This window comes from Nyctereutes procyonoides, unplaced genomic scaffold, assembly GCF_905146905.1.
Source record: "Nyctereutes procyonoides isolate TBG_1078 unplaced genomic scaffold, NYPRO_anot_genome, whole genome shotgun sequence".
In the NCBI taxonomy this organism is placed as follows: Eukaryota; Metazoa; Chordata; class Mammalia; order Carnivora; family Canidae; genus Nyctereutes; species Nyctereutes procyonoides.
In genome coordinates this window covers 7,904,231-7,917,172 of record NW_026575159.1, presented here as the reverse complement: position 1 = coordinate 7,917,172, position 12,942 = coordinate 7,904,231, and the positions used below count along the sequence as shown (strand labels likewise).

The 12,942-nt window shown below is 33.4% G+C and overlaps 1 protein-coding gene across 3 annotated transcripts in view; it reads left to right on the top strand.

Annotated features, from left to right (window-relative positions):
* CSMD3 (CUB and Sushi multiple domains 3) overlaps positions 1–12,942 on the top strand; it is a 1,184,516-nt gene that overhangs the window by 800,321 nt on the left and 371,253 nt on the right. For all 3 annotated transcript variants that reach the window (XM_055314112.1, XM_055314111.1, XM_055314109.1), the window contains one exon: positions 7,073–7,189. In XM_055314112.1, coding sequence (XP_055170087.1) covers positions 7,073–7,189 — 117 coding nt within the window. The remainder of the gene's footprint in view (positions 1–7,072; positions 7,190–12,942) is intronic.

Here is a 12,942-nt window from a genome sequence, read left to right as displayed (position 1 = left end):
GATTGCCTGGATACTCAAGGTCCAGCATGCTTCATTCTCACATAGATCAACTCTTGTGGTGTCTTCACAGCCCATAATAAATGATTTACAAAGCAAACTAGATAATAATGGTTGGTGATTATAGTTATAACAGCTAAAATTTAGTGACAGTTTACTATTTACTGGTACTGCTGCAGGTGCTATATATACACATATATATGCATACATATATACATGTATATATAGTTTATATATATAAACTTTATATATGGGTTTGTTTTCAAAATAATTCTCTATCATTTGAGTGCTATTATGATCACCACTTAACAGATGAGAAAAGTTCGGCAAACAAAGATTAAGTATTCTGCCCTGTGTCAGGCAGAGTGGGGATTAAAACTCAGGCAGCCTAGATCCATATCCTATACCTAAGTACACTATTATACTGCTCCTACCCACATTCTCCACAATGATAAAATAGTAAAATTATTTAAAATGAAAGTACAATTATATATTTGGCATTCTTTCCTCAGTGCTGCCACATGTTTAAAAATTTTGTGTAGCTGTTTAAATAGTTGATGGATACTCTGTACTAGTTAGAATGTGACAAAAAGATAATACAGTATCTTTTGCTATCCATTCAGTCAGATGGAAAGAGTACTTTGAATTCATTTCTCTTTTCTATATATTCAGGTTTCTGAGTAAAGACTGATTGTTTTTAAATCCATCTTGTTTCATTTTTGAGCAAGGAAACTTGAACTTCAAGTCAGAAATGGTTCGGTTTAAAAAAAAAAGAAAAAGAAAGAAATGGTTCAGTTAGATTCTGTGCTATTTACTGAATTTGATATCATCTTTTTTTTTCTTTTTAAAAAAGATTTTATTTATTTATTTATTTATTATTTATTTATTTATTTATTTATTTATTTTCAGAGAAAGTAAGAGAGCCTGTGAGTGGGGGAGGGGCAGAGGGCGAGAGAGAAACTTAAGCAGACTCCTCACTAAGCACGGAGCCTAACTGGGAACTCAGTCTCATGACCCATGAGATCATGACCTGAGCCAAAACCAAGAGCCGAACACTTAGCCAACTGAGCCACCTAAGGACCGCTGACACTCTGTCTTTTGCTACAAAGTTACAACTGTCATGCAACTCATATTTTTCTTTATAGTATTTTCTACTCCCAAATAGCTTTATGTATTTACTGTTCACTTTTCTACAAGAATGTCAGTTCCATATGGCAGGAACTTTGTTAAGTTTATTATTATGTCCTCGGTGCCAAGAGTAGCTCCTGTCACACAGTTGGTACTCAAAAAATTTGTGTTGATTAAAAAAATGAATGAAATATACTTGTCAGACTTTTTGGAATACTTCTAATGTTTTTATTCTGCATATATATTTTCTTGTCCTTACCCTTTATTCATCTTTGTATTTCCCTTGTACTAGAAAGTTGTAGACCTCCCCTCACCTGTATCAAAATCTTAGTCAATTTTCAGTGATGCCTGGGTGACTCATAGGTTGAGCATCTGCCTTCGGGCCAGGGCGTGATCCTGGCGTCTGAGGATCCAGTCCCACATTGGGCTTCCTGCATGGAGCCTGCTTCCTCCTCTGCATTTGTCTCTGCCTCTCTCTGTGTGTTTCCCATGAATAAATAAATAAAATCTTAAAAAAATCTTAGTCAATTTTTAAAAGTCATTGACTTATTATGCTTTACCTGGAAAATATATCTGAGCAAAATCTCAACTGTTCTTAGACCCTGTAGTTCTTTGCTTTTTATGGGTTTTTTTTTGATAACTTATAACCACCTTTTGATTCACTAAATCAATATTTATTAATTTTACTGTGTAGCCATGAAAGAAATATTGTTGAACATGAAAAAAAAAAAACACTGTCTATATTCTCCTTGAGCTAGTGGAGTAGGAAATAGTTATACTCATTTTCTTATTTTCCTTATTATATTCTTGAGGTCAAGAACCATATGTTCTTCTTGTTTCTTTAACATAAATTTTTAAAAGACATCTTCTGACCCATCAGAGATTCTATCAAAACATACACACACTTTTTATTAGCTGCTTATTGGATCTTACTATTGAATATCTCTATAGTGTTTTCCATAGAACTGAGATTTGAATGGCTCTAGAGAAGGTCAGATAAGAAAAGCTAGGATAGCATTCTACTTTGGCCAGAAAGAGTCAAGAGTAGTGTGTAGGTCAAAGTTCACACCTAAGTGATGTTGTCTATGTACTGAGAACATAAGGTTGTCGTGAGTACTAGGAGTAAATTTGAGGTCATATGGTTGTTACGACTCAATCCTTTAAGAACTAGACATTGTTAATTAAGATAGCTACCCTATTTGATAGAGAGTTGGGTGGGCCATATGTTCTGAATTGCCTAAGACAAGCCCTGTTTTCACCTTTTGTCTGGCACTCTAAGTTCACCCTAAAATTATTCTATTTTGTTTGATGAACAATATAGACATTTTATGGGGGATGGTACAATTAGCTCAGGATCATTAGTTGCAGAACCCAAAGTCGAAATGAATGTATTTAAACTCATAATTTCCTCATTTCTTCCATATTACTAGAAGATTTGAGCATATAGACTAACTTAGCAAAAGAGTACATGGATTGATGTTTAAGATCCAAGGGTTCAAGATAAGCAAGCATGCATGGGACTTAAGTATAGTTTCTCATTTGGGTTTACAATTCAAATTGAGGATACCTGGAAATAGAAGAAAACAAATTTGAAATTAAAAACAAACAAAAAATCATAATGGGATTTGTAATAGATGGCTATATCTGTGCTCCATTGCAATACTCAAAATGTTTTTATGCATCCTGGTCTAGAAATTGTTACAGTTATAGACAGTTGAGTGCTTGCCAGGTGTTTATCACTACAAAGAGCAAGGTATAATTTTATAAGTCTGGGCAATAACATTCAAGGGCTTGGCTTTTTAGGAGACTTTACTATTTTAAAACTCTAATTGATACTTACGTGACAAGTAGTGATCATATGTGGCAAAATCATGGTATATTTGACTAATTTGCCCACAACTCATAATTTTGGCTATCATTGTGACTTTGCTGTGCCACTCATTTCTGTCCTTTTATATGCTTTTCTTTGCCAGATGTTTGCTCTAACATAAAGTAACTGGCTATTTCATATACATTTCATCACTCCCTAATTTCTCTGCAGTGTTTCACTTGATACACAATTTATCTATCTCCCATTCACAAGAACATATAAACCTATTACATCTGTTACAAAAGTGTTTGCATCCTTAAAGACATATGGCATCCATTAGCAAGGTTGTTGGGATAAATTAGAATTTCATCAGAAGAAGTGATATACAAAAAAAAAAAAAAAAAGACAGGAGATCCATGGCATCCTTTTTAGACACTCTCATTCTCACAAAGTTTACTGTACAAATGACTCCCTTGAACTGAATTTTTAAAAAAATATTCTCAGAGAAATATACTTAGTCTGTATACTACATTTTTACAGTATATTTGAGTTCCATTTTTATCTTAAAGTAAAAAAAATCACATATAAAATTTACCTTCTTTTATTCATTTTAATATTTTAGTCTTCTATGACTGATTCTAGTAGGCTGATTTTCCCTTATGCTTTCTTAGTATTCTAATAGGAAGGGAACTTTAGTTAAGTAGACATCATCAGATTGGTAGAATATTCAGTAATAAATTAACCACTTATAAAATTAATCCAATTCAAATCTGCATTAGCATTTATCACTATGCATTATACCAATGCACGTGTAGTTAATTTCTTGTGATTGTTCAAAAAGCCAATAATATAAAGCAAATACAGTTCCAAATATTTGCAATGTAAAATAATCTCATTTAGAAAGATGAAGGATTTCATTAGGTTGATGAAAATGATGCTGTGGCTGCTGATGATGGAAGACTGTTTCAATTACAGACAAAGCCATTGACAAATGAGAATTTGTAAGATATAAATCAATTAAAGGCAAGAATACTGATGCATTTAAGTATTAGGTGTTTTAAAAAGACAGTGATTCAAATACAAAAGGATTAAAGGAATCTCTGAGAAAATTAATGATATTCTTGAATATTTTTAAAGATTTTATTTATGTATTTTGAGAGAGAGTGAGCAAGAGTGTGTGAATGGGGGTGGGGAGACATGGAAGGCAGAGGCAGAAAGAGAAAGAGACTCTCAAGCAGACTCCATGCCCAGCACAGAGTCTGATGTGAGGGTGGTGACTGGATCTCACAACCCTGAGCTCATGACTTGAGCCAAAATCAAGTTGGTCACCCACTGACTGAGCCAACCACGTGCCTTATCTCCTTGGATAATTTTTATATAGATTGAATGTTCGCAGGGGAGTGCAAAAAGTAAACATAAGTGAAGGATGTCATAGCTTGCTATATACACATATATATTTTTTGTAGAAAAAATAGCTTGTAAAAACAAAATCAACACTCGATTTAAGAGTCAGCATAAGATCACAGACTCTGGAACTAGACTCCTAGAATTCCTTCCATCCTTGCCTTTTCATTTGTAAACTGAATAATTACAGTACTTATCTCTTTGGGTTGTTAGGGGGTTGAGTTAATAAAAATTAAAGTCTTCTGGATAATGCCTATCATGTTGTAAGTTCAAGTGAGTAGACAAAATTTTACCCTACACTTTATGAAGTTATAAAATACACATATTTTCATATTTTTAGTATCATCTTTCAAAAAAATACCTAAATCACACTTTTTCCCCATAATTTACTATGAAATTCTATCTTCAAATCAATTCTTTTCAAGGCCTTTATCTACGACTAATATTCTAAAATAACAGAAACTTCCACTGTGTCATAAAAATGCACTCTATCACCTGCTTATAATCAAAGTCTCGATATACATGTTCACTACTAGTATGTTAGTTATTGATCATTCTTACTAAATATTTTAAAGTGTTCATGGTTACTTAACTTTATTAATTTACAGAATGTATCCTTAATGTCCTGCCTTCAACACAGATGTGGTAGATATAGTTGGCAGACAGAAAATTCTCAAGAAATTCTCCAAGTACAGAAAGATTTGACAAAGCAGATTTATTCAGAAGAATGCTGACATGTAGAAGAGTTTTCTCCCTACAAGTTCTTTTTTTTAATTGCAATGATTTTATTCTCTATTTGTTTAGCTTTAGTTTATTTCAAATAAGACATAGTGTTTTTATTATTAAGCATGCATATGTATGTGTCTTCCATGCTCTCTATCCTATATACACAGTGGTTACACACCTGCATGCATAGGGGCACATGTCTGATGCACTGAATACAAATTTCACATCTTTCTTTTCTGTATTTAACTAATTAATTTGACTCACTTAATTTGACTCTTCTGTTCACTGAGTTTTACTCTAGCTGTATGTAATATAGTCCTTTCAAATGGTAAAGCATCTTCACGCATCACATTTCACTCAACAAATTCATACTATTTTGTATTTTTTTGTGTGTGTGACTCTCATAATGGAGAATAAAATAAAACAGAGTGTATGAGGAATAGATTGACATATGTAAAAATAGTCTAACAAAAAATACAGTACTGTGTCGAGTAGAACGCGTTATAAGGGAAATAAAAGCAGATCAACTTAGCACCATTATCAGCAAGATACGGTAGAAATGGTATACCTAACTCTTAAATGATCACAAAAACACAATGAGACTTTTTTAAAAATTGAAAAGAAATTTGAGAGGTTCAATAATAATAGTTGCCAGTGAAAGCCCATGCGGGATCTAAATAGAAGCCTAAAGTAGCAAACCATGCATATTATTCCAATGTATTGGTAATAAATGAGATTGGAAGCATGGGTTTATTTTAGCCTTAGGGAAGCTATCTATAAGTACCTAGAGAGGTACTTGTAAAGGACCTGCCTTTACTCCTTGGTGGAGTAAAAGAAATAGCAAAGGGAGAAGTGGATTTTAATTTTGTATACATATGTAAATGTTCCGTGTGTGTGTGTGTGTGTGTGTGTGTGTGTGTGTGTGTGTAAGTTCAAGCCTGCATGCTTAGATACTTACAGGAATTGCAGACAATGTATTTCTAGTCAGGTCACTATAGAATAGTAACCAGAATGCCTTGACTCTTCTCAACGCTGTTACTTGGAACAAATCATGGAAAAGCATAAGGCCAAGTCTCACCTTTCTGTGTTCCAGAGAAATTGCTTAAGCAAGGATCAGAGCAGACAAGACCATATGTTGCATTCACAGTTCTTATTACCTTCGCCATGAACGCTGACATCGCCACATGGAATAGAATAAGGAGTCCATATCTTTCTGTTTCCATTACAATATACATTCTTACTTGGCTATATCTTTGTCTCCTTTAATTTTTAATACTGATAAAATTATCTGGTATAGCATAACCACTGATGGTTGTTGAATGTGATAGAAGACATTTTAAACTATGATTCGTTCTTAAAAACATGAACATTGAATCAAATTTAAATGTATTTGACCTACGTTATTAAACATATATTTATTTTTCTTATCTCAGAATATTTACTTAGAAGTTATAGCTTCTCACACATTCCTGCTTGTTCCTGATATAACCCAAAGAAATGGAGAATTGCAGACAGACTTTAAAAGTTTTGCAGCTTAGCTCACTGTTTTAAAAAGAATTATATGAGAAATGACATATACCCCTTTAGGAATCTAAAAGAAATGATTCTGCATAATTAACAATTCGTTTCCTTAAAGCTTAATAAAAGTGGGGCTGCTAAACAATTAATTACTCATGTTTAATTTATGACCAATTTATGTAAATGTTAGTTATAATTAGAAATGTGTAAGATAAGTATGTACTTCAAATTCAAATGTGGGAAGATGAGCTACGTTATCTTGTGGCTAATTCTCAGAGGCTGTTACATACCTTTTGCTTCTCTCGAGCTGCAGTGGATGAAACTGTTCCCTAGTATTGGCGGAGGTCTTTTACACACTCCTGTTAATACCGAGAAGTAGCTTAAGCAAAGAAAATCAGATTCATTCTATTTCAAGAGAGGAGAGATTTGTTCAGCCTCTGCCTCTCTAACTATGACTGATCACATGACTGTATTTCTTTGTATTTTCAGCATTATGTGGAGGAGATGTTAGAGGGCCTAGTGGAACAATCTTATCACCTGGTTACCCGGAATTTTATCCAAATTCTCTGAATTGTACTTGGACTGTTGATGTAACTCATGGAAAAGGTAATTTGCCTCATGCAATGATAATTGGACTATCTTCTGAATTTTCATTGCATCTATTTTTATTTCATTGTCCTTTACAATGTCATTTTGCATGAGCAAAAACAGATCAGGACTAAAATATGCTAACACAAAATCCAGTTTGAGTAACCGCAGCAGAAGATTATATTTACTTTTCCATAGTATTATAATATGCTTATGTTTCTGCCATAATGATAATGTAAAAGATATTTATTTTCTTTTGATGTATTAAATTAATGTTACTTGGAATTTTCATATCAACAAAAATCTCAAACAGGATGGCTTTTGTTTTCTGGCATAGTGTTAAGAGGTTGATTTCAAAAGTTCAAAAGGAAATTGGAAGATGATCTGAAGTGCTGAGCCAGTTGTAAAGCAAACATATTTATATGCATTGCTTTTAACATGTTTATGATTATTTATTGTGATTATACTCTTCGTATGAATTTATAACCATTCTAGAAATACTTGTGTCTCGGTTTTTGTCAGAACTGCAAATATATCTCACAGAACTGATGGGGAGTGTAAAATTGCACTGTGCCTGTGGTAGATGTTAATAGATGTCTTTTGAACAAATAAGTGAAAGGCCCTGTAGAACTAAATATGGTTCATGCATGCTATACAACCAAACTAACGAACTAGCAAATAGAAGTGATTGAGGCAACACCTTAGCAGTAAAATGGTCATCCTTACATATCAAAATCAAAAATGGATTAAAATTATTGACCTAAAAATCTCTATATCCTAATCTTTTAAAAAAGAGTTCATTTATTCATTTGAATAACTGCTTTGGAGAAGTAATTTTTCTTTTAACTCTATCATTAAATCATTCCCATCAGTTTTTACTATTATATCATACTTATTGATTGATTTTATTATAGAAAATCTTTTTTAAAAATCCTAGCAAGGAAAGGATGCTATTACAATTTTTAAAATCAAAGCTTATGTTTGATACATTTGAATTTAGTGTTCTTGCAAATGAAGTTTGGCTTTATTAAAATTATATATTATTTTATTGAGGATGAACATTCTGTTGCAGTTATTATCATGATGATATTAAATATTATAGAGAAAAAAAGTTAAAATGAGCATTCTGGTATTGAACAGCAGGAACGAAATAGAAGACTTTTGTAAACTGTGGTTTTTGTTCTGCATAATACAAGACTCTGCTCAAAGTTAACCAGAGCATCCTATTATTCCAGCAGCAGTGGATTAATGGAGTTTAAAATAAGCTTCCTTGTATTACACAAGAAAATGGAGGGCTACATACTGCTTGCTATGTAAATAGAGGTTTAATTAACACTTAAGGTTTTGCATCTTCACAGGTTGCAAGTGTTAATTAAATCTGTATTTACATGGCAAGAAATGCAGATTTAGATGCTTCTCTCTAAGAGCCAACTAAATTTGTTGGAAGTACAACTATTCCAGAGTGTAACCAAAGTTATGTGAAGGATAATCTCTTAAAGTTGGGAGACACTGTCAAGGTAATACAGTCTAATCTCTCACCCCGTCACCAGTTTCTTTCTATAGTGTCTCAGAAATATGATGAACTGGCCTGATATTGACACTTGTGTTGATGGCAACCTTATTCCTTGGGAAAACTTGCTCAATTTTTGTATGGTTGTAATTGTTTGAAAATTATTCTGCAATTGTTATCCTTGTTTTGCCCTCTGGAGTTAGACAAAATAAAGAAAACCCACAAAAACAATCTAATCCTTTCTCCACCCAAACTCTGCACTATAACAAGTCACTATTCTGTGCCCATCATGCTTTTCATGTCTGCTACCCCCAGCTTTTTCTTCCCAGACTGATCACCTCAGTTCCATCAATTTTTTATTCTAAGATATTTTTACTGTCATCACCATTCTAACCACCTTTTTCTGGATGTGTTCCAGTTTATTGATATCCAGGGATAGCATTATCCTTCTAACATGTTTTCCCAGGACAAAACACTATATGGCATTATTTAACTCCACAAAGTATTTCCATTAATGAAGTCTGTACATACTTGCTTTTGTTAACTTTTATGCTGTTGTGTCATAGTACTAACTTAAGGTAAGCCCAAATCATAAAATTCTGTATTTGTGCAGTTTTTTTCTATCTTCAGTGCAAGACATTTTTTTTTAAAGTTGATGTTATCAAGGATCAGTGGAACTTTCAAATGACTCGTGAAGTAGTGGAGGTGTTACTTGCATTTTATAAATAAGAATCTGAAGTCACTAGAGGTTATTTATTTACACTCAAAGACTTAATGCCTGTAAAGATTGGACAAAGAACTTGAATTTACATCTTATGACTACATACAAGTACTCTTTTTCTGAAACCACATTACCTCTCTACCTATATCTATATATTTCATTGTCTGGTATGTGTCTTCATCAAGACTCTCCATAATTCTGCTTTTTGTTTGTTTGTTGTTTGTTTTACTTACATCTCTTCTACTTCCTTAAAGTTGAATTCATCCTTTTACCTTTATCCTGATTCCATAGCCATAGTGGAGGGCACGTCAGGCTTTTATATTTATATTTTTATATTTACCCCTCTTATGTTTTCTTTTTACTTTTTTAATTTTTGCCACGAATTTTTGTGAGATTATTTTGAAGCAATTTACATTTCATTTATATTTACATAAACAGTCAGAATTTTCCTAAGTAATTCTGGGAATTTAATCAAGAATCATCAAGACTTTAGGGGTTTATGAAAATCTTAACAGAACAGATCTAAATATCCAAATATTTAAGATAAAAGAAACTTCAAATATACCATCAGCAACCTCTTCACCACTTAACACTAAGTCAGGGTGTTTGAATACATACAGTTGTTTAAAATTCAGTTAACTATAGTATCATTCAGCCTATATTGCTCCTTGTTTACAACGACACCAGAAGAGATTTTCCTTAAATATATTGCAGAAATCAAGATGCTAATTATATGTTCTAGTCTACTAGAGACCTGGGTGGGGGGACTGCATTAAAAACAAAACAAAACAAGACAAAATACCTTAGCTTTTTTTTTAAGATTTTATTTATTTTTTAACAGAGACAGAGAAAGCACAAGCAGGGGGAGAGGGAGAAGGAGAAACGGGCTCCCCACCGAGCAGGGATCCCAATGCACGTGGGGCTCCATCCCAGGACCCAGGGATCATGACCTGAAGGCAGATGCTTAACTGCCTGAGCCACCTAGACACCCCATAAAAAACCTTAGGCTTTTAAGGGTGAAATTGTCCTTAGATAATGCATAGTCTAGTATAATCCTGTACATTTAAAGATTGGAAAAAAGACACAAAGGTCTGTATAGCACCCTCAATGTCATGGTTGGTGGCATGACTATAACTGAAACCTAGGAATTTATAATATTTTGACTTTAAGGCCAAGTCTTTACACATATGTCTGGTACAGTAATTGCCTTCATAGGGCTTCCTCAATGTTCATTCTTATGAGAAGATACCAACATGTTGAAAATTGACTTTTTCTCACTATGTCTCAAATACCCACCGCCCTATTAAAATTGTGTGTCCTTACCTATCTGCTCCTTCTTCCTGAAATGTCTGTCCTGGAGCTGCTCCTTCACCAAATTCTGCTCACTTTTGAAGGTCACTGCTTTCAGAAGCTTCTGCTGACCCCTTTGACAAGTTGGTTATTTCTATTTCTGTGCTCCTGTACTGACTTGTCCATACTGTGCTCTGCTGACTTAGTCACTTTCAGGGCACTTAGCAGAAAGTTTGAACCGTTGGTTTAGGTATCCTTTCCCTTAGATAGACCAGGAATTCTTTACAGTCTTCTAAATCTCTACATTCCATAATGCTTAGAGTATAGAAGTTTCTTAATATAATTTCCTTACTTGGTTTCAGGACCTTAGCAGAATTTTGAAGGTCTTACATTGTGGTGCAGTAGTGAAAACAGATTTTATTATTTAAACAATAATCTGAAAAAAATATTCTGATAAACAGAAGTTTCCTTTTATAAAGTGGCTGGCCTGGACTGAGTGACAAAAAAATCCACAAAACAATGAGCTCGCGTGTTGAACAATAACAATAGTTAACAAATGCTGAACACGTCTTCTATGCAAAGCACTGTGCCAAGTCATTCCTATATATCATCCCATTTAAACTTAAAATCCCCCCTAAAATCTCATTTTACAAATGAAGAAAGTAAGTCTCAGGAAGGCAATGTTATCCTCAACAGTGGGCTTCTTAGCACCATGATCTAACAGAATTTTTAATTTTCCCATGTATTAGTTCAATGTATATCAGAATAAATACATTTTTCTAAAAATAGATAAATTATATGCAGAACAACATTTTTCTTATCTTTTGTTCATCTACTATCCTATTCTCTAATGACTTTTTCTTAGCTTTATTATATTGTAAAAATCAAATTGACTTACCTGAAATTCCATTCAGGCTATTTTTTTTACACTTAGATAGCAGTTAATGTAGATGACAAAGCATTTTCTTGCCATATCTATACTGTATTCTTATTAGCATCTGGTGAGTGTCAATTACCACTTTTATACTGAAGAACATTTGAAAGACTGACTCAATTTCTGAACTCCTTATAAAGGGGTTCTTATATTCCTGATCATTGTGGGGAGGGAAAAGCCTCACATTTTGAAGAAGAATTTGAAAAATAGTGTTTTTGTACATTTCTAATCTTTTCTGAGACCAAATCACTGGTCCATTCTGTGGTAATAACCTTGTTTTGCAGTAATAACCATGTCTTTTTTTTTTTTTTGGTAATAACCTTATCTTATGATTGCTTATGTTTTCAGGGTATTTGTTTGGTTTCATTTTATAGCTTTGTTTAAAAAAAAACAATGGGGATCCCTGGGTGGCGCAGTGGTTAGGCGCCTGCCTTTGGCCCAGGGCGTGATCCTGGAGACCCGGGATCGAATCCCACGTCGGGCTCCCGGTGCATGGAACCTGCTTCTCCCTCTGCCTGTGTCTCTGCCTCTCTCTCTCTCACTGTGTGTCTATCATAAATAAATAAAAATTTAAAAAAATATTTTTAAAAAAAACAATGAATATTCGAAGGATTTTGAACTAAAATATCAATGAATAATGCTAAAAAATGTTACTTACCATATTCTGTTTTTTTATTTCTTTAATAAATATTTTGATGAATCTTTTTTTGTTTAATGTAAAAAAAGAAAACACTTCAAGGGAAAGGTGAATGTGATAGTCATCTGTTACTTCACTTAATACCTTGCCCGAAGTATGAGTGGTGTGTGCGTATGTGTGTATAATCTTTAGTCTTTAATATCTGTTCTAGACAACATCAAAAACTCATGTGAGACCACAATGCAATGCCACACCACACTCACCAGAATAGAATAAATGAAAAAAAAAAAAAACTCAAGCATTGACAAAGGTATAAAGCAACTAGATATGGCAATGGAAATATAAATTGACACAGCCACTTTGTAAAGCAGTATCTATTAAAGCTGCCATTAATGACCCCTAAGGGATAATGACCCAGTAATTCCACTCCTAGATTATTCCCCAACAGAAATATATATTCTTCAAAAGACACTTTAATAATCATGGCACCATCTACATTCAGGCTAAAACACAAAGTACTTAAGTGATTGTCAAATGTTGAACAGATACATGAATGCAGTGTTTTTGCAAAATGAAAGGCCATGGTATACATCACTGAAAATAAAAAATTCACAACCAAACACAGAAACAGAGATAAATCTCACATACCTAATGTTGAGTAAAACTCAACAAAAGTGTA